The sequence below is a fragment of the Myxine glutinosa genome, chromosome 2 (genome assembly GCF_964187855.1).
Source record: "Myxine glutinosa chromosome 2, kmMyxGlut1.1, whole genome shotgun sequence".
NCBI lineage: Eukaryota > Metazoa > Chordata > Myxini > Myxiniformes > Myxinidae > Myxine > Myxine glutinosa.
Genome location: NC_136262.1, coordinates 8,170,662 through 8,194,997, shown reverse-complemented (window position 1 = coordinate 8,194,997; position 24,336 = coordinate 8,170,662). Strand labels below are relative to the sequence as shown.

At 47.3% G+C, this 24,336-nt stretch overlaps 2 protein-coding genes across 3 annotated transcripts in view; both read left to right on the top strand.

Annotated features, from left to right (window-relative positions):
• Positions 1-24,336, top strand: part of SUB1 (SUB1 regulator of transcription) — a 991,845-nt gene that overhangs the window by 714,674 nt on the left and 252,835 nt on the right. The gene's annotated exons all lie outside the window — the stretch shown is intronic.
• LYRM7 (LYR motif containing 7) lies at positions 130-21,380 on the top strand. Of its 2 annotated transcripts, none has more exons than XM_068108791.2 (5): positions 130-324; positions 8,285-8,357; positions 15,874-15,944; positions 20,677-20,758; positions 21,087-21,380. In XM_068108791.2, exons 1-5 carry the CDS (start codon positions 307-309, stop codon positions 21,146-21,148), a joined length of 306 nt encoding a protein of 101 aa, XP_067964892.1. In that variant the 5' UTR covers positions 130-306; the 3' UTR covers positions 21,149-21,380. The 2 variants fall into 2 exon arrangements, with proteins under 2 accessions (XP_067964892.1, XP_078629065.1); XM_078772939.1 differs by lacking the exon at positions 130-324 and adding an exon at positions 5,216-6,935.

Below are 24,336 nucleotides of genomic sequence, written 5' to 3'. Positions count from 1 at the left end.
TGCCGGATGGTTTATGGAACCTGCACGCTCGAGAATTCTCGTTACTCCACCCACTCAGCCGATCATATGACTTTATTTTAATTTTTATTTACAAAATAATAAAATGGTCGCCAGATGGGTGCAATTTTTAGTCACACATAACGTACTTGACACTTTTTGAGCTCCACTTTATCAAAGTTTAAATTTAAATCTGCATCAGTTTGTGCTTATTCAATAAGTAATGATGTTATATTATAGAGGTCAGTGATGATGGGTCAAATAATCACTTCCGCTGCATATCTGGTGTGAAAACACGACGGCAACGACATGGCGATCAGACGAAAGGCAAGTTCTTTGAATACAAGCTGAAGAGATTAGAGGAGAAGCAAAGTCTGAAAATAAATTAGACGAGCGGGAATAACACAGGGAGGAGTGTAAGGTGTTTCACTCAGAGAGTTGTTATGATACCTACACCTTCACTCCCTTTCTCACTCTCTCTATCTCTTCCTCCTCTCTCTTCCTTCTCTCTCTCTCTCTCTCTCTCTCTCTCTCTCTCTCTCTCTCTCTCTCTCTCGCGCGCCCTCTGCTGGCTGTCGGTGTGTTTGGGCGCGGCAAGATGGTGGCTGTGCATGTGTGGTGAGGTACGAGCTGCTCTGCTGTTCTACTCTTTTGTCCCTTTCCACGTCGTATCTCACCTTTTCCTTCCCCCTGTTCGTTTATCTTTACATCCTTACTCTGCATTTGTGCCCCAACCCCTCCCCTTTGATCAGACCCAACACTTCGGGGCTTCGGCCTCCCCCATCCCCCTCTGCCTCCCTTTTCCCTCCTCGATTCCCTTTTCTTACCTCGTTTGTATTTATATTCACTCCGTGTCCTTTGTTTCCTTTTCCGTTTCTGAGAGAGAGAAAGAGAGCCCGCAGCTGTTTGTGGATAACTTTTGCATTAATCGGCGGCCCATCCCGTCCTCCGGCTGATCGCTTTTTCTCCACCAGCTGTGTTTGTTTTTCGCCTTTGAAAATCTGTCTCGGCTCGTAATTAATTAATCACTGTTCGAGAGCGATATTCACTCTCCCGTCCTCGTCCCCCCCCCCCCGCCCCCCCCCCCCGTCCCCCGTCCCTCGCCCCCGTCCCCCGTCCCTCGTCCTTCGTCCCTCGTCCCTCTTCCCCCGTCCCTCGTCCCCCGTCCCTCGTCCCCCCCCTCGTCCCCCCCCCCTCGTCCCCTGTCCCACCCCCCCCCCTCGTCCCCTGTAAATTATGACCTCGTTTTCGCGTTACGCAGCATATGAAGCGTTAACTCGTAGACATGGCGTTGTTTGTGTCCCACCGAACGAGGTCAGTGTCGAAGACCTCGTTATCGCTGTGGGCAACATAATCGGTATTGATAAAGTTCGCGCGGCCTCACGAATGAACAAACGTGTCGTTATTTTCGTATCCGAGGCTGAACTGGTTCACGAGATTGTACGTACAGGATTATCGACAGATGACGGACATTTCGTACTCGTGTCCCCTCTCGACACTCCAGCCGTTAAGGTCATCATCTCGAACTGTCCTCCATTCCTGAAGAACGAGAGACTGGTCTCCGAACTATCTCGTTATGGTACTGTGGTTTCGCATGTCACGATGTTACCTTTACGTTGCCAGGACGACCGGGCTAAACATGTGATGTCTTTCAGGAGACAAGCTTATCTTGTACTTCCTCCTTCTAACGTCGAAAGAACGCTGAACATTGTTTTGAAATTCAAAATTGATAATCATGATTACCAATTATACGTAACCACTGATACCTTGAAATGTTTTGAATGTGGTAAATTCGGACACCTGAAACGCTCTTGCCCAAAAACGGCTTCGTCGAACGATGGGACAAACCACGTAAACAACAAGGGTTCTTCTTCTTCATCTTTTGCTTCGGCTGTGAAGGGAACATCTTCCATGTCCGGCAATAACGCTCAGCCTTCCCATCCCGATGATCCAAACAGCACAACGAACGTCGGGGATGGTTTCACCATTGTTCCGTCAAGAAAGAGAAAGACCCTTCCCGACGGTCATTTAACTCAGAAAAAGGCAGCATTTAACAATAAGCAACCTGTCGGTAACACCCCCCCAGTCGTGACCGATGCCACTCTACAAGGCTTACCTGGGACAAACCCTGTACCTACAGCCAACAAGTTCGGCCCCCTTTCATGTGAGGACATAGACGTTCCACATGCAGGGACTGGTTTACCTGTTAACAAATCAAATGGAATCGTCTCACCTGTTACGGACTCGGCTATTGGAAAGTCCTCTGATGATTTTGCTGAGACCACTGGTGATGAACCTGCTGAGACCACTGGTGATGAACCTGTCGAGACCATGGATGATGAACCTGCTGAGACCATTGGTGATGAACCTGCCGAGACCACTGGTGATGAACCTGCCGAGACCACTGGTGATGAACCTGCTGAGACCATTGGTGATGAACCTGCCGAGGCCACTGGTGATGAACTTGCTGTCACTTTGGAAAATGTTAATCCTGAGCATGATGATGCTGAATTCCCGCCAGCAGAAAATAGCGAAACTGTCCCAGTTACTGCTCTCACTTCATCACCGGGTGAAGCTGGAATCGCAGGAATCAATATCTTGCAAGAGACTCCTATTCTGCTAGATACCGCCACACCATCGGAGGTTGTTGCAGTCAGGGGAAGCAACATCGCTGCATCTGCTGATGCTGTTTCTGTTTCACAAAATCCACAGATTATTGCTGTTATTCCTCAAAGCAATGTTCCCACGGTGGGAGAGCACACAGATGTTACAACTAGTGCAGGTCCGTGTGCCAATATTGATGACAGCAGCGACATGCAGGATTATACAAGCTTGTGTGATTCGGAAATTAAAACTGACTCCGACGAATCTGACCTGGAGGAAGCAAACAGCCAGGTGGAAGCAATGGAGAAACCTACCAGTCTAGGTCCTACTTCCCCTGAACAAATACGACTTTTCTTGCAAAATACGTACAGGAAACGCAGTATAAACCTAACAGAATACTTTCCCGATTTACCGTCCTTCCTTGAGTGTGCTCAGGCTATTATACGCAGGCCTGACTTATTCAACTTTCCTCAGACACATTGTCACCGTTTAAGAAAATTGATCGCCAAGACGAAAAAGACTCTAAGTTAATTCATGGTGAGTTTCAAGATTGGAACAGTAAATGTCAATGGTGGTGGAAGTTCACTCCGCCAGATCCAGATCAAGCAGCTGATAAACGCAAACGGTCTCGACATAGCGTTGTTGCAGGAGACCCACGCTGTCAGATCTGTTCAGGCCCAGTGGCGGCTCATTATGGATAAGGAGTGTTTCTTTAGTAACAGCTCCTCGTCTAAGGCAGGAATCATGTTTGTCTTAGGGAAACATTTCCAACCATCCTCGCTTCAATTTGCGAATATCATTGATGGCCATCTTGCCTCTGTGACCTTCTATCTCAATCAGGTCAAGTTTACAATCCTTAATGTGTATGCTCCAAGCAAAAATGGTGAGCGGATCTCCTTCTTTGCTGAACTGAGAAAGTTCCTCCAAACACTGGATCTGCAGACTTGTCTAATTATTGGTGGCGATTTTAACTGTACTGTTAATGCCTCATGCGACCGAAACGGGCCGGAACCTCAACCATGTACCGCAAAACTCTTTGCAAATATCATCGCAAAATATAATCTCCATGATGTCTGGCGCTTGCAACACCCTTCCGAACAATCCTACACATGGTGTCGTTGTTCCAACAACCACATCTCACTTGCGAGGCTTGATCGCATTTATGTAAATTCTCACCTGTTACATGGAGTTTGCAAATCTGACATCGTGCCTTCCGGTTTCTCCGATCACTTCCTAGCTCGAGCATTCGTTCAACTCTCGAAACCGTGTCCAGGGAGTTCTCACTGGAAGTTCAACAATAGTTTAATAGAAGACTTCAACTTTATTCAGGCTTTTGAATCTTTCTGGACAGATCTCTTGGAACGGAAGCTAAGCTGTTCTGTTAACCCACTGGTGTGGTGGGATCTAGTAAAAACCCAAATCAAAGGCTTCTGCCAACAATACCAGAGCTTCTCAAAAAGGGCTGATTATGAAGCAAGGAAATTATTGCAATCAGAGATTTTACATCTTCAGAGGGTCACAGGACAAAATAATAATGTGCAAAGAGCCTTAACCGAAAAACAGTCTTTATTGAAAGAAATAACTGAGAGGAATGCACGTGGTGCCCTAGTTCGGATGAGGGTGCAGCACCTTAACGAGACAGACATACCAACTAAGTATTTTTTTTCCTTAGAGAAACGCCTCCCGAACAAACAGCTCTCTCAACTGCGTTTGGCAGACTCATCCATCACTTTCAACCAATCAGTTATTAAACTTTTCACAAAGGAATATTTCTCGAAAATATACTCGATGGAGCAAATAAATCCCGTCAGTGTCGCCTCTATCTCCGTAGGGCTGCCAGTGTTGTGTGAGGGTGGACGTTCCTACCTGGAGGGGCCCATTACCTTGGACGAACTTGGCGCCGCTCTGCACAGCCTTGCTGTTGGGAAAGCGCCCGGATTGGACGGACTCACAACTGAATTTTATAATAAATTCTGGCATCTACTGGGTCCCGAACTCCTCAACACCTTGAACGCAAGCTGCCAGCTTGGAGAGCTCCCTCAGAGTTGCCGATGGGCTATTCTCACCCTCATTCCAAAGAAAGGAGACTTGCTCTATATTAAAAACTGGCGCCCAATCTCTTTGCTATGCACAGACTATAAAGTATTCTCAAAAGCCCTGGCATTGCGACTTACTCCTCATCTCTCCTCATTGTTGAAAGAAGACCAATGTTATTGTGTACCCAAGCGCTCCATCTATGACAACATCTCCCTCGTAAGAGACATGATTGAACTGTGCAAAGAAAACCCCACAGATTTGGGACTCCTTCTCCTTGATCAGGAGAAGGCCTTTGACCGCGTCGATCATCGGTACCTCTTCAAAGTGCTTGAACGGTTTGGACTTGGTCCGACCTTCATTTCTTACATTAAGATACTGTATAACAATATCTCTAGTGTGCTTAAGATAAACAATGGACTTGTTACACCCTTGCCTGTCAACAGGGGAATTCGACAAGGTTGCCCCCTCTCTGGCTTGCTCTATGCTCTCTCCATCGAACCCTTACTGGGTTATTTGCGTGCTAGACTAACCGGGGTTGGTTTTTCTCATCTTGAACGGCCCATTAAGGTGCTGGCATATGCTGATGATGTGTGTGTTTTTGTGCGGAACCTCAATGACATTAACGTTGTCCGTTATTGTCTATCCGTGTTTGAAAAGGCTTCTTCAGCCAAAGTGAATTGGGAGAAAACGAGCGCCATTTGGCTTGGTCCGTCATGTCACTCGGCACCCAAACTTCCTGCTCCTCTTGCATGGGCCACTGATGGCGTGAAATACCTTGGAGTGTTCTTGGGTAATGACGCCACAGTAGCAAAGAATTGGGCTGGTCTGTTGGATCTTGTTGAAGGGAAACTGCAAAAATGGAGAAATCTGATAACACAACTGTCTTATCGTGGAAGGGTCTTGGTGATCAACAGTTTGGTGGCCTCTACCCTATGGCACAGGTTCTTTGTGCTGCACCCTCCGGTAGTGTTGCTTCAACAGCTCCAGAAGTGCTTTGTGTCTTTCTTCTGGGATGGAAAGCACTGGTTGCGACCCGAGGTCCTCAGCTTGCCACTGACCGATGGAGGCCAAGGCCTGGTTGACATAAAGAGCCGGTTAATGGCCTTTCGACTCTCGGTTGCTCTACGCATGCTGTACATGCACCCCTCTCCACCTTGGGTCGGCGTCGCTCGTCGCCTTTTGCAGCAGGCGGGGAGACTAGGCTATGACCACGCTATATTCTTGATGGATCTCTCGCATCTTGATATGTCTCCCCTCTCCAGGTTTTATCAAAGTGTACTAAACGCATGGCGAACTCTAACAACAACAAGAGCTACGCATTCATACACAAAGCAAATGTTCTTGATGGAACCTTTGTTTTACAATTCAATTTTCCATGATATGCCTGCTGATAGGTGCCTCGTTCAACGCTTTGTCGCGAAGAACATAAAATCGGTCGCCGATCTTTTAAGCCCAAGTGGCAGTTGGATCGGAGCTGATGCATTGGCAAGCCTGGTTGGCGTGCGATCCTCCAGAGTTGTGGCACGTATGCTACGCTGTGTGCTTCATACCTATGTACAGCTTGCACCTAACTGGGAGCAAGTCCAAGCAGACAACGAACAAGGTGCCTCTCCTGCTACCTTTCCTGAACTTATTTGCAAGTTTTCTCTTGCCAACTCTCCTCCGTGTACCCCCTTTAGCATAGGATTCAATGGGGTTCCGAAACAAAAAGACCTCTATTTGGGTTGCGTAAGTTTCCTTTTGCAAGGGCAAATGACACAGCGGAGGGTTCGATGGAGAGACCTCTTACCTTGTTCCCCCCCATATTTTCCTAATTGGAAAGGATTCTATCATCCTCCTGTGCCGCCACGACATGGTGACCTCCAATGGAGACTTGCACACTGGATCCTCCCCTCTAACCACTTGCTGCACCGCTTCTCAAGTCTCCTAGCAGATGAATGTCCCTTTTGTAAAAGACCTGAAAACCTCTTTCATATTTATGTTGAATGTCAACGGTTGGCTCCTTTATTTATCTTTCTTAAGAATTGTTTTGGCAGGATTGGCTTGGTTTTCAACACTTGTGTTTTCATTTATGGCTTAGACATCTCACACAAGAATATGAATGATGTGTTAGGTAATTTCCTGCTTGCACAGGCAAAAATGGCAGTGTATAAATCAAGAAAAAGAAAAGTTGATGATCCCGGAGCTAATGAGGAAAATGCCTTATTCTTGTTTAAAAATCTTGTGACGAGCCGTGTAAAGTTAGACTTTGCCTTTTTCTCCATAACAGGAAGGCTGCCACAGTTTGAGACCAAATGGTGCGTGAAAGAAGTCATTTGTAAAATCCTGGAGAAACGTTTACTGTTTTGTGAAATGTTTTGTGCATAATTTTTACTGTATTTTACTGTATTAATATTTTTTTGTTTGTTTCTCTGCTTGAAATGACAATGTGACCCCTATTTGGGGGTTTTCTTTTTCTATTTTTATAATAAAAAGATACAAAAGTCTCTCTCTCTCTCTCTCTCTCTCTCTCTCTCTCTCTCTCTCTCTCTCTCTCTCTCTCTCTCTATCTCTTCCTCCTCTCTCTCTCTCTCTCTCTCTATCTCTTCCTCCTCTCTCTCTCTCTCTATCTCTTCCTCCTCTCTCTCTCTCTCTCTCTATCTCTTCCTCCTCTCTCTCTCTTCCTCCTCCTCTCTCTCTCTCTCTCTCTCTCTCTCTCTCTCTCTCTCTCTCTATCTCTATCTGTTCCTCCTCTCTCTCTCTCTATCTCTTCCTGCTCTCTCTCTCTATCTATCTCTGTTCCTCCTCTCTCTCTCTCTATCTCTGTTCCTCCTCTCTCTCTATCTCTCTCTATCTCTGTTCCTCCTCCTCTCCCTCTATCTCTGTTCCTCCTCGCTCTCTCTCTCTATCTCTGTTCCTCCTCTCTCTATCTCTCTCTATCTCTTCCTCCTCTCTCTCTATCTATCTCTGTTCCTCCTCTCTCTCTCTCTCTCTCTCTCTCTCTCTCTCTCTCTCTCTATCTCTGTTCCTCCTCTCTCTATCTCTCTCTATCTCTTCCTCCTCTCTCTCTATCTATCTCTGTTCCTCCTCTCTTTCTATCTCTTCCTCCTCTCTCTCTCTCTCTCTATCTCTGTTCCTCCTCTCTCTATCTCTCACTCCTCTCTGTCTATCTCTCTATCTCTCTCTATCTCTGTTCCTCCTCTCTCTATCTCTGTCTATCTCTCTATCTCTCCCTTCTCTCTCTCTCTCTCTCTCTCTCTCTCTCGCTGTCTCTCTCTCTCTTTCTCTGTCCCTCCTTTCTCTCTCTCTTTCTCTCTCTCTCTCTCACTCTGTCTCTCTCTCTCATTTGTGCTCTCTCTCTTCCTCTCCCCCCTCTTCTTTTATCTCTCTTCTCTCTTCTCTCTTCTCTCTTCTCTCTCTCTACGTCAAATTATATTTTCTAGTTAGCTCTTTCCTTATTAAATCATAAACTCATTTGGAGTAATTTTCCAGAGATGTGGTATCAAAGGGGATGAAATACCTCATTACATTTTCATTACAAACGCCATGACAGTTCTGAGTGTGCGAATCCACATTGGGAAATGATCTAAGTGTGTTTATTTACTTCCTCTTGCACACTTTACCCCTTCAAATATTCTACCTCCCATCTAAATGGCGTCTTTTACAGGTATTATCGCTGTTTCGTGATTTGCATAGAATACGGAAGGACATCTTCAGGGAAGATGAGGCAATGCTGAGAAGTGAGTGGGATGGTTCACCTGATTGGTTTGGATACACAGGTTCACTGAGGAAGGGAATTCCCTGTTTTCGTGTATACCTCCTCTATTATTTTGCTATTTGTTACAGTTTGTAAAACAGTTATGAGAACGCCAACAGACGTTACAGAGGGTATGCAGGTAACCATGAATGGTATGCAGCTAGAGCTAAAGGTATGCCATGTGATGAGGTTTGCTAAAGGTATGCCATGTGTTACATATTTATGTGAATGTATGTGGAGTACCATTCAGGTCTTTGCTTATCCGTGTGTAGTATATTAAGGGTTGTTGTGATTGGAGGGTCAGGAGCCCTTCTGAACCAGTGGCCGGAAACGGAAGTGACCGAAAACGGAAGAAGAAAAAGACACGAGGAGAAAAAAGGACGGTTATTCTTTTTCCTCGCCCGCTCCGACGAAAGGTGGGATCGACCGTGCGCTGCGTGAACAAGCGGCGTTCCGAAACCCGTCTGGCGAGAGGAGTTACCTGGACGCGTAACTACCTTTTGACACGGCAAGTCACCGTGAGTGCGTGCACGGAACCAACGTCCGGCACAGTTTGCCCCGTCTACAAGGACGCGTACGGGTCGCACGTTGGGGCCTCGCGCGCGTTGCAAACCGCGCTTGGTTTTGCCCCGTCTACAAGGACGCGTACGGGTCGCACTTTGGGGCCTCGCGCGCGTTGGAAGCCGCGCTGGGTTTTGCCCCGGTGCTTGGCAAGGAGGTGTGCGCTGCAGCAGCTGTCCCCGGTACGATACCTGCCCGGTGGAGGAACGTCCACCCGGGGTTCGTTCAACCGCCCGAGTGCGGAGACGCCGACCAGTAGCAGTACCTTGGTCCGGGGGGGCCCAGAGACATTGTGAGGAGCAGAGACCGAAAGGGGGTGTGAGTACTCACCGGGACACACCTGTATAAGATGGCCATCTTAATCATAGGGAATTGATTGTGAATTGGGAATTGGTGATGATTATGTATTGTTGATTGCTCGGGGAAAATCTCCGTGGTTATGTCCTTGAAATATTGTTGATGGTTGTGTCATTGAAATTGTTTGGTATCATTACCATTGAACTATACCCTTGAACGTCAGTTGTCTCTGGGGTGAAATTCCTATGGCTTGCGTGGCGAAAGCGCATATATAATACAGCTTTCTGGCGAAGTTCCTCTCACGGTCCGGGGGTCACCGAGACCAGGTATTCACCGAGGGGACCACGTAACAGAATTGGGGGCTCGTCCAAATTACGATTTGCGGTTTCGCAATTGGGTCTACGTCCGGGATTTAAAATTGTATAAAATAATAAAATAATAATTTTTATTAATTAAAATTTATTAATTAATTATTAATTGGTAATTTTTTTTTGTTTTGAGAAATTGCGGTAAAATCTTGGGCGAAGGTTAACAGGTGTTAACGATAGGCACCATGGCGTTTGTGGCACAGAACTTTGGGGTAACACCGAGTGAGGCACAGTTCCGAGCGTTGCTAAAGTCGGACCTCTTGAAATTGGCCAAACATTTTAACTTGGAGGTCCGAACTAATTTGAGGAAGGCAGAGTTGCAGGCCACGGTGATACAATCTATGGTGGGATTAGGAACATGGGACGAATTAGCCTGGGAGTGGCTACCCGAAGAACCAGAAGACGTTGAGCTCCGGAAACTGGAGTTGCAGTTACGGAGCCAGGAACGGATTAAAGAAGAAGAAAGGAAAGCAGAAAAGGAAAGAGCAGAAGAAGAAAGGAAAGCAGAAAAGGAAAGAGCAGAAGAAGAAAGGAAAGCAGAAAAGGAAAGAGCAGAAGAAGAAAGGAAAGCAGAAGAGAGGAGGGAAGAGAAACAAGCGGAGGAAAGGAGAGTGGAACGAGAACTCCAGGAAAGGTTAAAAGAAGAAGAAAGGAAAGCAGAAGCGAGGAGAGAAGAGAAACAAGCAGAGGAAAGGAGAGTGGAACGAGAACTCCAGGAAAGGTTAGAAGACAAAAAAGCAGAGGAAAGGAGAGTGGAACGAGAACTCCAGGAAAGGTTGGAAGAGAAAACAGCACAAGAAAGAACCGAGGAAAGGAGAGTGGAAAGAGAACTCCAGGAAAGAAGAGAAAAGGAACAAGCAGAGGAAAGGAGAGCTGCAAGGGACCTCGAAGCAGAGGAGAGAAAAGCGGAAAGGGAATTAAAGGAACGTGACATGGAGCTTCAGCAAGAAATCAAATTCAAGGAGCTGGAGTTAATGAGAGAACGGGGAGAGGCACCACCCTTGCTGACGGGGTCGACACCTAACCAGAAAACCTGGGATGTGGGCAGACATGTGAGGCTGGTTCCACCGTTCAGTGAAAAAGAAGTCGCGAAATTTTTTCCACACTTTGAGAAAGTGGCTCGACAATTAAACTGGCCGGAGGAGGCATGGACCATACTCGTGCAAAGTGTGCTGGTGGGGAAAGCTCAGGAAATTTATTCGGCGCTACCAATGGACCAATGTGCAGATTATGAGGTACTGAAGAAGCACATCCTCAAAGCCTATGAGTTGGTTCCAGAAGCTTACAGGCAAAAATTCAGGAATGCCAGGAAGAGGGAGAGTGAGACCCATGTGGAGTTTGCCAGAGTGAAAGAAAACATGTTTGATCGGTGGTGTGAGTCAAAAGGAGTCGGGAAAGACTTCGAAACATTGCGGGACTTGATCCTGGTGGAGGAATTCCAGCAGTGTGTCCACGAGGACATCAAAGTGTACCTGCAGGAAAAGAAGGTACCAAAGTTGTGGGACGCAGCCACCATGGCAGATGATTATGCCTTAACCCACCGAATAGGGGTCCACGAACCTAACTCCTCGCCTAGATCTCCGCAGGGGAGGTGGGGAACAGCAGGTGCGGAGAACGACCATACATGGCGGCGGCCTCGAGATGATTATGGGGACAACTATGATACCCCACCGGTTCGAAATCAGAGGGATGCGGGCCCAAGACAAACTTATAGTTCGGGGGGCCCGAGGCAGACCCCGAGTTTTTCCTCCGGGCCTACTTGCGCGTTTTGCAAGAAACCTGGACACTTGATGTCCAGTTGTTACCTCATGAAAAGGGACAACCCAGAGCGGAGTCCGACTATTACAACTCCGAATGCGATGGCTAGCGTAAGAAATCGCCATCAAAAGGGTTACCAACCATTTATTTCAGAGGGGTTTGTGTCACTGGATGGAGCCTCGACTAACCGGAGACCGGTTAGGATATTGAGGGACACAGGGGCCCATCAATCTTTAATGCTTGAAGGCATTTTGCCATGGTCCGAGGAGACGGCAACGGGGGATAGTGTTCGTTTACAGGGGATCGGGGGCGGTGTTAGTGCTCCCCTTCAGGTCATCCAGTTGGAGTCCGATTTGGTGTCAGGACCGGTCACCGTCGGTTTACAAGCCACGCTTCCTGTAGAGGGTGTATCTGTGGTTATCGGGAATGATTTGGCCGGGGGTCAAGTTTATGGTAACCTGAGGGTTGGTAAAGAGCCCAGCAGGGAGAATAACACCACACCAGCTCGGGAGGGCGACAAAAGTGCCAAGTTATTTGTAGGGGGACTGAACTTCAAAACAGAGGAAGAAGTTATGACCTCTGTCTTCAACAGATATGGGCCGCTGGTGGAAGTGCGGTTGGTAAGAGACTGGGAAACGCAACAGTCAAGAGGGTTCGGCTTTGTCACGTTTGCCAGCACAAAAGACGCCAGAGAGGCAGAGAAGAATTGGAATGGCAAGGATTTGGAGGGTCGGACCATAACAGTAGGGAAGGCATTTCGTAGGCGTCGAGAGGTCTACAGGAGAGGACAACTGGGCGGTAGTTTTGGTGGTGGCCACAATCAATATTATTATGGAGGCTCCCTGAGTTACGGCCGCTCCCGAAGGAAGGATTGGCAAAGTAGTGGCCGAGAAGGAGACCGCTATTCATGGGACTACAGGGACCAGTGGTCCCAACCTAATTATTAGGGAAGTTCTGAGAAGTGGAAGCACTGAAGGCGGCGGAGCCGCCGAGCCAAGATTCCTACACGAATTAACCGTGAACGCCGTTCCTAAAGGCGTCCATGTAGTGAACTTTCATGCACGGACTAACCGTGAACTCCACGTTCCTCAAGGCGCCCATGTAGAGAACTTTCCTGCACGGACTAACCGTGAACTCCGTGTTCCTAAAGGCATCCATGTAGTGAATACTCGGCTTGGCCTCCCAGAAAAGTGCTATCGAGTGGCTTAACTTTGGATCTTTGATCAACCCCTTCACCTTCATTCACAAGAAACTGGCGGTCAAAGTCAGAGGGTCAGGAGATGGAGTTTGATTTGGCAGGGACAATGTCGTTGCTGGTGCTTAGTCCAGAGTGAGTAATCTGGAGGGGTTGTGGTGAAATTTTGGTTGCTTTATTTTTAAGTGATAACTGTGCCCGGGGGCAACTGATAATGTGGGGGGGGGGTTGAGTGATCTGGTTTGTTTCTCCAAATTGGCCGGCAAAGAAAGTTTTCGCTGGGTTCAAACTTTCTTTCTTGAAGGGGGGGAGTGTTACATATTTATGTGAATGTATGTGGAGTACCATTCAGGTCTTTGCTTATCCGTGTGTAGTATATTAAGGGTTGTTGTGATTGGAGGGTCAGGAGCCCTTCTGAACCAGTGGCCGGAAACGGAAGTGACCGAAAACGGAAGAAGAAAAAGACACGAGGAGAAAAAAGGACGGTTATTCTTTTTCCTCGCCCGCTCCGACGAAAGGTGGGATCGACCGTGCGCTGCGTGAACAAGCGGCGTTCCGAAACCCGTCTGGCGAGAGGAGTTACCTGGACGCGTAACTACCTTTTGACACGGCAAGTCACCGTGAGTGCGTGCACGGAACCAAGCGTCCGGCACAGTTTGCCCCGTCTACAAGGACGCGTACGGGTCGCACGTTGGGGCCTCGCGCGCGTTGCAAACCGCGCTTGGTTTTGCCCCGTCTACAAGGACGCGTACGGGTCGCACTTTGGGGCCTCGCGCGCGTTGGAAGCCGCGCTGGGTTTTGCCCCGGTGTTTGGCAAGGAGGTGTGCGCTGCAGCAGCTGTCCCCGGTACGATACCTGCCCGGTGGAGGAACGTCCACCCGGGGTTCGTTCAACCGCCCGAGTGCGGAGACGCCGACCAGTAGCAGTACCTTGGTCCGGGGGGGCCCAGAGACATTGTGAGGAGCAGAGACCGAAAGGGGGTGTGAGTACTCACCGGGACACACCTGTATAAGATGGCCATCTTAATCATAGGGAATTGATTGTGAATTGGGAATTGGTGATGATATTATGTATTGTTGATTGCTCGGGGAAAATCTCCGTGGTTATGTCCTTGAAATATTGTTGATGGTTGTGTCATTGAAATTGTTTGGTATCATTACCATTGAACTATACCCTTGAACGTCAGTTGTCTCTGGGGTGAAATTCCTATGGCTTGCGTGGCGAAAGCGCATATATAATACAGCTTTCTGGCGAAGTTCCTCTCACGGTCCGGGGGTCACCGAGACCAGGTATTCACCGAGGGGACCACGTAACACATGTGATAAGGTGTGTTCAAGCTAAAGGTATGCCATGTGATGAGGTATGTTCACAGCCATGGCCACATGATGATGATGATGATTATGATGATGAGAGCTATAAACATTTACTCTAAACACCCATGAGATGTTTTTTGTGAAGATGAAGATCTGAAATGAATCTGCGGTAAATTTAAATAATCTAAAGGTCTTGATGTGCACCTGTCCTGCGGCCTGTAACATTATTTCTTTCTATTCATCCTTATCTCCCCACTGCGATGCATCATTGGACCCGAATGGCTTTCTGTAGGTTAAAGTTTTTTTTTAAATGAGGATGTATTGTTGATATATTGCTCGACATCCAACCTGGAGGATTTCTCCTTTTGGAAAGTTGTTGAAAGAATATAAGGAGCCCTCTCTACCTCACCGATGACTATTTAACCCCTAGGTGTGGATGTGAGATCAGAGTTACCTTACAGGTGGACAGCCAACTCAGGCTTGAGAGCCCCACATACCCTGCCTAGATGGCCTTTGGTCACCTGATAACCCTATCATTGGACACACGTGACATTTCCAGGGGACTATGGATATCCTGCCACGTCCTGAATGAAAATACACAGTTGGTTTGGGACTGCTTCTTCAATATTCGTGACTAACCCATATATCAACAGGCCATTGTCCTGTCCGCCACCTAGGCACCCGTTTGGCTGGAGGTGGCCCCATCCGATCAACAGGCCATTGTCCTGTCCGCCACCTAGGCACCCGTTTGGCTGGAGGTGGCTCCATCCGATCAACAGGCCATTGTCCTGTCCGCCACCTAGGCACCCGTTTGGCTGGAGGTGGCCCCATCCGATCAACAGGCCATTGTCCTGTCCGCCACCTAGGCACCCGTTTGGCTGGAGGTGGCCCCATCCGATCAACAGGCCATTGCCCTGTCCGCCACCTAGGCACCCGTTTGGCTGGAGGTGGCCCCATCCGATCAACAGGCCATTGTCCTGTCCGCCACCTAGGCACCCGTTTGGCTGGAGGTGGCTCCATCCGATCAATAGGCCATTGCCCTGTCCTCCACCTAGGCACCAGTTTGGCTGGAGGTGGCTCCATCCGATCAACAGGCCATTGTCCTGTCCGCCACCTAGGCACCCGTTTGGCTGGAGGTGGCCCCAAACCGGATATGTGTAACAATACACTGAGCTTCTATCCTTCCCCTTAACTCCATTTGGCACAATTATCAGTACTAGGGCATGCCCGTACTATATCTATATCTAAAATTATATCCCCCCCCCTCTATTTACATGAAATGGTTTGGTCCAAAGCGAACGGCTTGCGAGTACGGTGACAATCCCCCCCCTCTATTTACATGAAATGGTTTGGTCCAAAGCGAACGGCTTGCGAGTACGGTGACAATCCCCCCCCTCTATTTACATGAAATGGTTTGGTCCATTCGCAAAGCCAAAGCGAACGGCAGTTACGAATCGCAGTTACGATGAATCGCAAAGTAGTTTTAATTAGTTTTAAAACATAGTTTAACGCCAACATAGTTTGCCAACGTGAAATAAATGAATACGCTCTCAAATGTGCCGTCCGAGGCAGAGTCTGTTCGGCACGTTCGGCACACGTGATAGCTCGCTGCTCTCTGATTGGTTGAATCGTTTGTTGGACATAGCTCGGTAACTACTTGTCCGATTAATATGAAACCTTGAAAAGGCACATCCTCGGGTCCCCAGCAATATACCTGGCAAGTTTCAAGTATATCGGACCGGTAGTTGTCGAGAAACAGCGGTCGCATACACACACACACACACACAGACAGAGATTAGTGGAATTATAGATAGATTATGTGCATTATGTCTCTTTTGATGCTTTCAGCGTTTTCTGGCACTGTTCAGAAACAAATTATATCTTGTGGTTTAAGAATGCTGTTCTTTATTTTTGAAAAGCATCGTTGAAGAGAGCAGCGCACATTGAGCAAATATGATGACAATACTCGGGATTTTTATTAAAATCCAATCATGACTTTTGTTTCAGAGATAAGAATCATAATTAATGAAGAATTCAGAAAGAATGCTGGAGTAACAACGCCAGAGAAGGTCGATGAGGTGAGAATGAAGGACGGATTGGAATGGAGCAGTGAGTTTGCTGGTGCAACAAGAATATAGAGCAAGTTAAAATCGATTAAGGGAATGCCCTGGATACCTTGATCAGGTGTCAACAATTATTACCGGACTCGGTGGTGTAACGGTAAGAGTGTCCATCCACTCCGAGTCTCGGAGGTCATTGTTTCGAATCCAGGCCGAGTCCCAACAAAGACTTTATAAATGGTACGTGCTGCTTCCTTGCTCGACACTCAGCATTTTGAGGATAAGGCACGTACAAAACCCCGCTCATTGGCATCATTGGGGAGGAGATGGAAATTCCTTCTTAATGGCCCCCTGAGTACGCAGAGAAAAGTGACGTCATACAATATGGTGTCGCTGGTCGCCAGAGTGCTTTTGGCAGTGACGTCACTTCCCCCAAGTTCAGCGGCTGTGTCTGAGTCTGAGTGGCAGTTCCTCCACGAGTCCGAGACTCTGTAAACAAATTCGAAGTAACAATTATATATATATATATATATATATATATATATATATATACAGTATATATATACAGTATATATATATATATGATATATGGTCTTGTCTTTTTTTTTTTTTTTTTTTTTTTTTTTTTGTATACAAGATCGAGGCTCGTGAAAGAGCGAACATTAATCACACAGAAAGACAAACCGACACATAAAACATATAACATCGGGAGCGGTAGACAAGATGGGGAGAGAGGGGGAAGGACACAAACACAACATTTGAGAGCAGGGACCGAGAGACATGGAGACATCGAGAGAACTGTGGGAGGGAGAGGGCTTTGGGGGGGGAGGCATGGGAAGGGGGGGGGGGGGGGGGGTGGGAGAGGTATAAAACATATGGACACTGCCAAGACTTCCAGGAAAGAAGTTGGAATTTCAAACAAGGTGGATCTGGGGTGAATTAGTGGGGGTAGAAAAGATCAAGGTTTTGGATGGGGGAAGATAAGAGATGGTGGTGAACAGCTGTTTTGAAGACCTGGAGGGAGGAGTGTGATTGAAGTGAGTGTGGGAGTTTGTTCCAGAGGCGGGAGAAAAGAGGAATGAAAGAGTGAAGGTGAGCAGAGAGCCGAGATTTCGGCAGTTTAACCATCAGAGGGTGGCTGGCAGATCTTGTGCGACCTGTAGGAATATTTGGGGGACAGAGCACAGAGAGAGAGCTGGGGGAGCAAGGCCGGAGAGGAGTCGGTAGAAGACAGAAAGACCACCTACCTGCCTGCGGTGAGTGAGTGAAAGGCCCTCAGAGATAGCTTCATCGCGGGAGATTCCAATGATTCTGAAAGCTTTGGATTCAACAGCGTGAAGCCGAGCCAGGTGTGAGGCAGGAGCACCAGCCCATAGGGGAGAACAGTATTCCATTGAGCTGCGGATGAAAGCCTTGTATGTGGTGAGGAGCTCAGGTGTGCCTAGGAAGGACTTCGCACGACGGAGGATGCCCAGTCGGCGACTGGCTTTGGAGGCCAGCTTGGAAATGTGGTTTTCCCAAGAAAGATCATGGCAGATGGTGAGACCCAAAAGCTTGAGCGACAGAACTTCTTGGAGAGGATTGTTGAGAAAGTAGATGGGAGGGTTGTCCAGTCGATCTTTTCGGAGAGACATAGTAAGAGTGTGAGATTTGTCAGGATTGAAAGACATGTTCCACATGTTTGACCAGTCTGTGATTTTGTCCAGGTCTTCAGAGAGTGAGGAGGCTGCAGACTGCCGATCTGAGGGAAGAGGAATGGAGCGGCAGAGAGTGGAGTCATCAGCAAAGAGATACAGAGGATTTTCCAGAGAGTCGGAGAGATCATTGATAAAGACCAGAAAAAGCACAGGGCCCAGCACACTGCCTTGGGGAACTCCAGCCTGAACGGGAAGGGGAGTTGAGAGAAATCCATTCAGGGCCACACGTTGACTACGACCAGAGAGGAAGTCCGCAAGCCATGCATGGAGATTTCCATGGATACCATAGGAGGAGAGTTTGGTGAGCAGAGCTGGGTGCCAGACCGTATCGAAGGCACGTGATATGTCAAGGGAGACAGCTCTGATTTCCTGTTTGGCATTGAGGACCTCCATCCATTGTTGAGACAGCAGAAGCAGCATGTCCAGAGTAGAGTGACCTGGTCTGAAACCAAATTGATGATCAGAGATCAAGCCATTGGAGAAGAGGAAAGATTTCATATCCGAAGCAATGATGGATTCCATGACTTCGCTGATAATTGGGAGCAGGCTGATTGGTCTGTAGTTGCAAGGATCTGTTTTTGCAGCTTTTTTGTGTAAAGCGGTAATGTTTGCTGATTTCCAGGATGCTGGCAGATGACCTTGAGCAAAGGATAGGGTGAAAAGAACAGAGAGAGGGTGAGATAGAGCGGCAGAGCAGGATTTTAGGACCCGTGGGCTGATGCCATCTGGTCCAGTTGCAGAATCAGAGTCGAGGTTTGACAAAAACTCCTCCACCTTGTCAGGAGAGAAGGTCACAGAGTCCAGGAGCAGTTTGGTTCGACTGGGAAAGATGGGAACAGAGAGAGATGGGTTTGGGACTAAGGATTTTGAGGCAAACACAGAGTTGAGGCATTCGGCTTTGTCACGTGCGATGTCAACTGTGTGGCCATTTGAGGTAAGGGAGGGGATGGAGGGGGAACAAACACCAGAAACGGATTTGACCAGACGCCACCAGGATTTGGAGGAAGGAGACAGGTTTGAGAGTTCATTCTTGAGTGAGGAGAGATAGTGCTTCCTGGCACTCCTGAGGGTAGACACACACTTGTTCCGAGCTTGGTGGAAGGAACTGAGATTTCCTTCAGTTGGATTAGCCTTCCAAGAGGCAAAGGCAAGTTGTTTCAGGGCAACTGCCTCACCACAAGATTCAGTGTACCATGGACGGGAGGAAGGGTAAGACAACTGAAGGCGAGATGGGATCAATCTGTGCATGAGAGAGATCAGTTTGCTTTGGAAGAATTCCCAGGAAGAATTGATGTCAGAGGCAGTGGAGATGGGAGACCAATCCAGACGATTGATGGCTGCTTGAAGACCGTCCCAGTCGGCCTGAGTGAAATGCCAGACTCGTCGACGCTGAGGAGGCTCTCTGAGAATGGCCAGAGAGATGTCCACTTTGACAAGCACATGATCAGAAGAACCGATTGGAGCAGAAGAAGAGCAGCAGACATTAGCAGGGAAGTTAGTCATAATCAAGTCTAGAAGAGAAGATACTCCATTGGCTGAGATCCGGGTCGGGAAATTGACAGATTGTGTCAATCCCAGTGAGTCACAGAAGTCCTTTGCTGAGGTGCCATGACTGGTGAGAGAGGAACCCACACCCAACCAGGTGGCATGATGACAATTGAAGTCACCACATATGAGGAAGAGAGAGTTGGGATGAGTGGATAGAAGTTGGTCCATGTTGTCAGACAGTGAAATGTAGATGGAGTCATCACTGTTTGGGGGACGGTACAGAACACATATGAACAAAAGGTGGGAGCGGAGAGGAAGACGTAGCCAGAGGTACTCCTGGGGGTGAGGAGGAGAGAGGGCAGTGCAAGGAGAGTGAGGAAGAGAGTTTTTGATAAAGATAGCCACCCCACCACCAGGCCGAGGCTCAGGTCTATCATACCGGAGGAGGGAGTAACCAGGAAGAGATATTAAGGAATCAGAGACATCTTGAAGGAGGAAAGTCTCTGTTAAGCAGATCAAGTCTGGATTGTCAGAAGCAACCTGTATGGAGAGATCAGTCAGGTTTGAGCGAAGGCCCCGGATGTTTGAGGTCCATACCGTTAATGAAGAGAGAGGGGGAGCATCGGGTACAGGACAGGGGAGGGGAGGAGTAGGGTAAGATGAAGGATGAGAGGGGGAGGTAGGGAGAGCAGTTGTTAGTGTGTCAGCGATTGCAGAAGAGTTCCAAGAAAGGGAAGGATGAGGAGGATGAAAGGTTTGAAGGTGAAGGGATGAGGCACAGAGAGGGGTTGTTTGAGGGGGGGCAGAGGAAAGAAGAAGGTTGGGGGGGGGGGTGGAGGTATGAGATAGAAGGGAGACGAAGTGGGGAGGAGGCAGCTTTGAGGAGGAGGGGGGAGGAGGGAGAATTGGAGAGGAATGGTATGGGCGGAGATTTGAATGGGAGGGGTAGGGGGGGAGTTTTGAAGGGGAGGAGTGAGGGGGGAGTTTAGGAGGGGAAGGGCAAGGGGGGAGTTCAGGAGTGGAAGGGCAAGGGGGGAGTTCAGGAGTGGAGGGGTAGGGGGGGAGTTTAAGAGTGGCGGGGCAAGGGGGGAGTTTAGGAGTGTAGGTGCAAGGGGAGGGATTTGGATGGGAGGGGCAAGAGGGGAGTTTAGAAAGTGGATGATTAATGAAAGACGAACATTGAAAACAAATTGGGTTTGTTGTGATTTTCAAGTTAGCAATCCGGTTCAGGATGATGGAGGAGGGATGGAATGAATGTGAATTTAGACCATGTAGTGAGGGAGACGTATAAGATATTGAATTTCTTTTTTTTGAGGTGGAATGAGTTGGAGAGGAAATTGAGAAAAGCCTTTTAAATAGGAAGAAAAACAGCGTGTTGTAAAATACCACTGAGTAAAACACTGAAGGGGAAAGGTTATACATATTTAAATAATATTTAAACAGAACCGTGAACAATCTTATGTGCACAAAAATACCAACGGGGGGAGAGCCGAGAGGGACCACCACGAGTCTTGCCACTTGCATTGCCCTGTACAATATTTGTCTCATACTGACCCTTCCTACAGCTTGTGCAAATGGGAAAGGAGGTCGGCCGTTATCTTAAATCCACTATCATCCAGTGCGACATCAAGGCCAACAACAACCTTCGTATGTGAAACCATTATCCCATCATACAATTTGTTATTTTTTATCAAGTTTGGGATTTGTTTTTGTTTAATAAAGCATATGGACAGTGGAATTAATTGGTGTAAAAATATAAAAGTTTCACTTGTTTAAAAAAGGGAATCGTATTTATTTTTTGATATTTTTATTTATTTCTTTTTATCTATTTACCTTTTGGTGGGCATTCCAAACCAAAACTCACATATTACATGTGTTCTCGTATTTACCTCAATTGTTGTCATGGTTGTTCCTTTTTATTTTATTTTTTTGAGAATTCTCAAACTCGTTCTAAAAGCGTACCCCCATTTTGCAGGTCTGCGGATAACCGAAGATCATCTGCGTGACAACGTGCCTAATCCCCCAAACATCACATGACGTCCCACTTTTCCATCCAATGAGAAGCTCTTATTCATGTCACACGCACCGTGACGGTGCTCCTGGTGGTTTTTGTGGACGACTCGTTCACTGATTCTTTACTATGGATCAGGGGATAGCAGGTAGCTTTTTTCAGTGTTGCTTAAGCCACGATGCACATTCAGTGAGCAATTGTTGAACAACCTGTAGGAGAATGGTGAATGCAAATAAAAAGTAGAAAAGGTGCAGTGAATACCAAGGTGTGTTTTCTCAAATATGATTTCTAAATTTTGAGCTTGCACACCTGTCTGAATGTAATATAAGTCTTCCCGGTGGAGGAGTGAGGAATAACTATCTCCCCCCAAGCCCTCTCCCTCCCACACTTCTCCCTGCTCTCAAATGTTGTGGATCTGTGCTTCCCCTTCTCTCCCCATCTTGTCTTCCGCTCCCTCTTTTTGTATATTTTGTTTGTCTGGTTGATTTGTTTGTGAAATAAATGTTAGCTCTTTCACGAGCCTCGATTCAGTATACAGCAAAAAAAAAAACTAGAATGGCACTCAGTAGAGAGCATACCTCCACCTGGTTGGCTTTATCTCCCAATGGTGAATAAAGAAAGAAAAGAACCGCATTTAGAGGCCATCCTTTTTTCCCCGCAGAGCAGGGGTTGGTCTTTTTTCAGGCACCCCGCACCTTTTAGTCGCCTCTTGCGACACACAGGGAATTACCAGTGAGCTGGTACTCAATTTGCCGACCTCGGAAGGATGACAGGCTGAGTCAACCCCCCATGTCAGGTCAACCCCTGATTTCAGCGATCAAGTAGGATTCGAACCCTCGATCCTAGGATCCCAAGCCGCATCCGAACCGCTAGGCCAACGAACCCAGGATCCTAGGATCCCAAGTCGGCACCCTAACTGCTAAGCCAACGAACCCAGGATCCTAGGATCCCAAACCGGCACCCGAACTGCTAAGCCAAGGAACCCAGGATCCTAGGATCCCAAGCCGGCACCCGAACTGCTAAGCTAACGAACCCAGGATCCTAGAATCCCAAGCCGGCACCCTAACTGCTAAGCCAACGAACCCAGAATCCTAGGATCCCAAGCCGGCACCCTAACTGCTAAGCTAACGAACCCAGGATCCTAGGATCCCAAGCTGACATCCGAACTGCTAATCCAACAATCCCAGGATCCTAGGATCCCAAGCTGGCACCCTAACCGCTAAGCCAACGAACCCAGAATCGATCCTAGGATCCCAAGCCGCATCCGAACCGCTAAGCCAACGAACCCAGGATCCTAGGATCCCCAAGCCGCACCCTAACCGCTAAGCCAACAAACCCAGGATCCTAGGATCCCAAGCCGGCACTCTAACTGATAAGCCAACAAACCCAGGATCGATCCTCGGATCCCAAGCTGGCACCCTAACCGCTAAGCCAACACCAGTCTTCGCAATGGTGAAGCATCACTTAAAAATTCTACTACCTGGCTCCGGATCCGGATCTTCACCAGAATTGAATTGATTCTTCCTTGTCACACACACAACCTGTCCAACAGGTTTCGTCCAAATCCGTCCATAATTTGTTGCGATATCCTGCTATCTATCGTTTTTGGCCCTATCTCCCAATGGTGAAGAATCAATGAAATTAAAAAAAATTATTCTCATATCCAAATCCATATTCAGATCTTCACCAAAATCGAATCGAATCGTCCTTCTCAGACACCCAGCCCAAGACACACAACCAAGTTTCGTCCGAATTTGTCCACACCTTTTTGAGATATTTTGTTCACAAACGGACAGGCAGGGGTGAAAACATAACCTCCATCCACCTTTGCCACGACTACCTGGATCCGGATCCGGATCTTCACCAAAATTGAATTGACTCTTCCTTGTCACACACACAACCTGTCCAACAAGTTTCGTCCAAATTCATCCATAACTTTTTGAGATATCCAAATAAGTATTTGCTTTCTTCCCTGAAAGTACACTCACAATAATAAACTGGGGGAAAGGTAATAAACTGGAGTCATCTGAAAAGTGATGCAAATGGATTTTTGTGGGTTGTAGTGAGGTAGTTGATATGGTGTCGTAGACCAAGAACAGCATTGGGATTGGCGGTTGGGTTTGGGGAAAATAGAAAAAAATATTCGACAAAGATGATATGAGAGAAAGAGAGTAATGGATTGTGAGAGTCGTGTACAAGAAGGGAAAGGTTTGGGAAGGGGTAGGGGGAGTAAGGGGAGGGAAGGAAAAGGGTATTCATGGAGTGTAAAATTGAGAGTGGGAAGGGTATATATGAATGTGTGGGGGAAGGGAGAGGATGTCAAGAAACCTACCTTATTAATTACCTCCAACACTGAAGGTGGACGTTAGTTGTTTTCACACCTGTCTGTCTGTGAAGAGGATATCTCAAGAAGTCATGGACAGATTCGGACGAAACTTGGTGGGCAGGTAGGGTGTGTGGCGAGGGCTAAATTATTTGATTTTACTGAAGAACCGGATCTGGATACGAGAATTTTAAAGTGATTCTTCACTATTAAGAGAGAGGGCCAAAAACGGTATATAGAACGATACTTCAAAAAGTTGTGGAGGGATTCCGATGAAACTTGGTGGATTAGTGGGATATTCACCAAAATAGAATCAATTCGTCTTCCTCCAGGTTTGACCCCCTAAAATAGGTATTTGCTTTCTTCCCTGAAACTACACTCACAATTTTGATGAAACTTCACCACAACCTTAATCACCCATGATGTACCAATGTTTGTTCAAGGCATGAGAAAAATTGGGGTCTGAGGAGGTATATGGGGTTGGAGGAGGGGGTTTGCCCCCCAAAATAGGTATTTTTTTTGTTTCTTTGTTTAAAGTTTTATGGTTTTGTTAGTCTGATTCCACAAGATGTCCTGTCTTCTAGAAACCATTGAAATTGGTTTAAAATACCTTTAGTAGGTGCAGTATACTTTTTATTCTACCAGGTGAACCCCAGGTGTATTGCCCCTATTTTTATATCATTAAATCCGAAGCACCTTATTAATTGAGACCAACCTGACTCACAGTTCACCGATCGGCATCAATCACCGTCACAGGAAAACTGAATGAACATCAAAGCAGCAACAACAACAATATAATATTCTCCCTGGATCGTGTTACTATTTGATTATTTATATTTAAACATCTCAGATTTATTAATTTTAATGAAAGTTCTTCACGAGCAGCGTTTC

Coding starts and splice junctions, on each gene's coding strand:
- LYRM7 (XM_068108791.2), top strand. Junction 8,358..15,873: donor AGATGAGGCAATGCTGAGAA/GTGAGTGGGATG, acceptor CTTTTGTTTCAG/AGATAAGAATCATAATTAAT. Junction 20,759..21,086: donor CAAGGCCAACAACAACCTTC/GTATGTGAAACC, acceptor CCCATTTTGCAG/GTCTGCGGATAACCGAAGAT.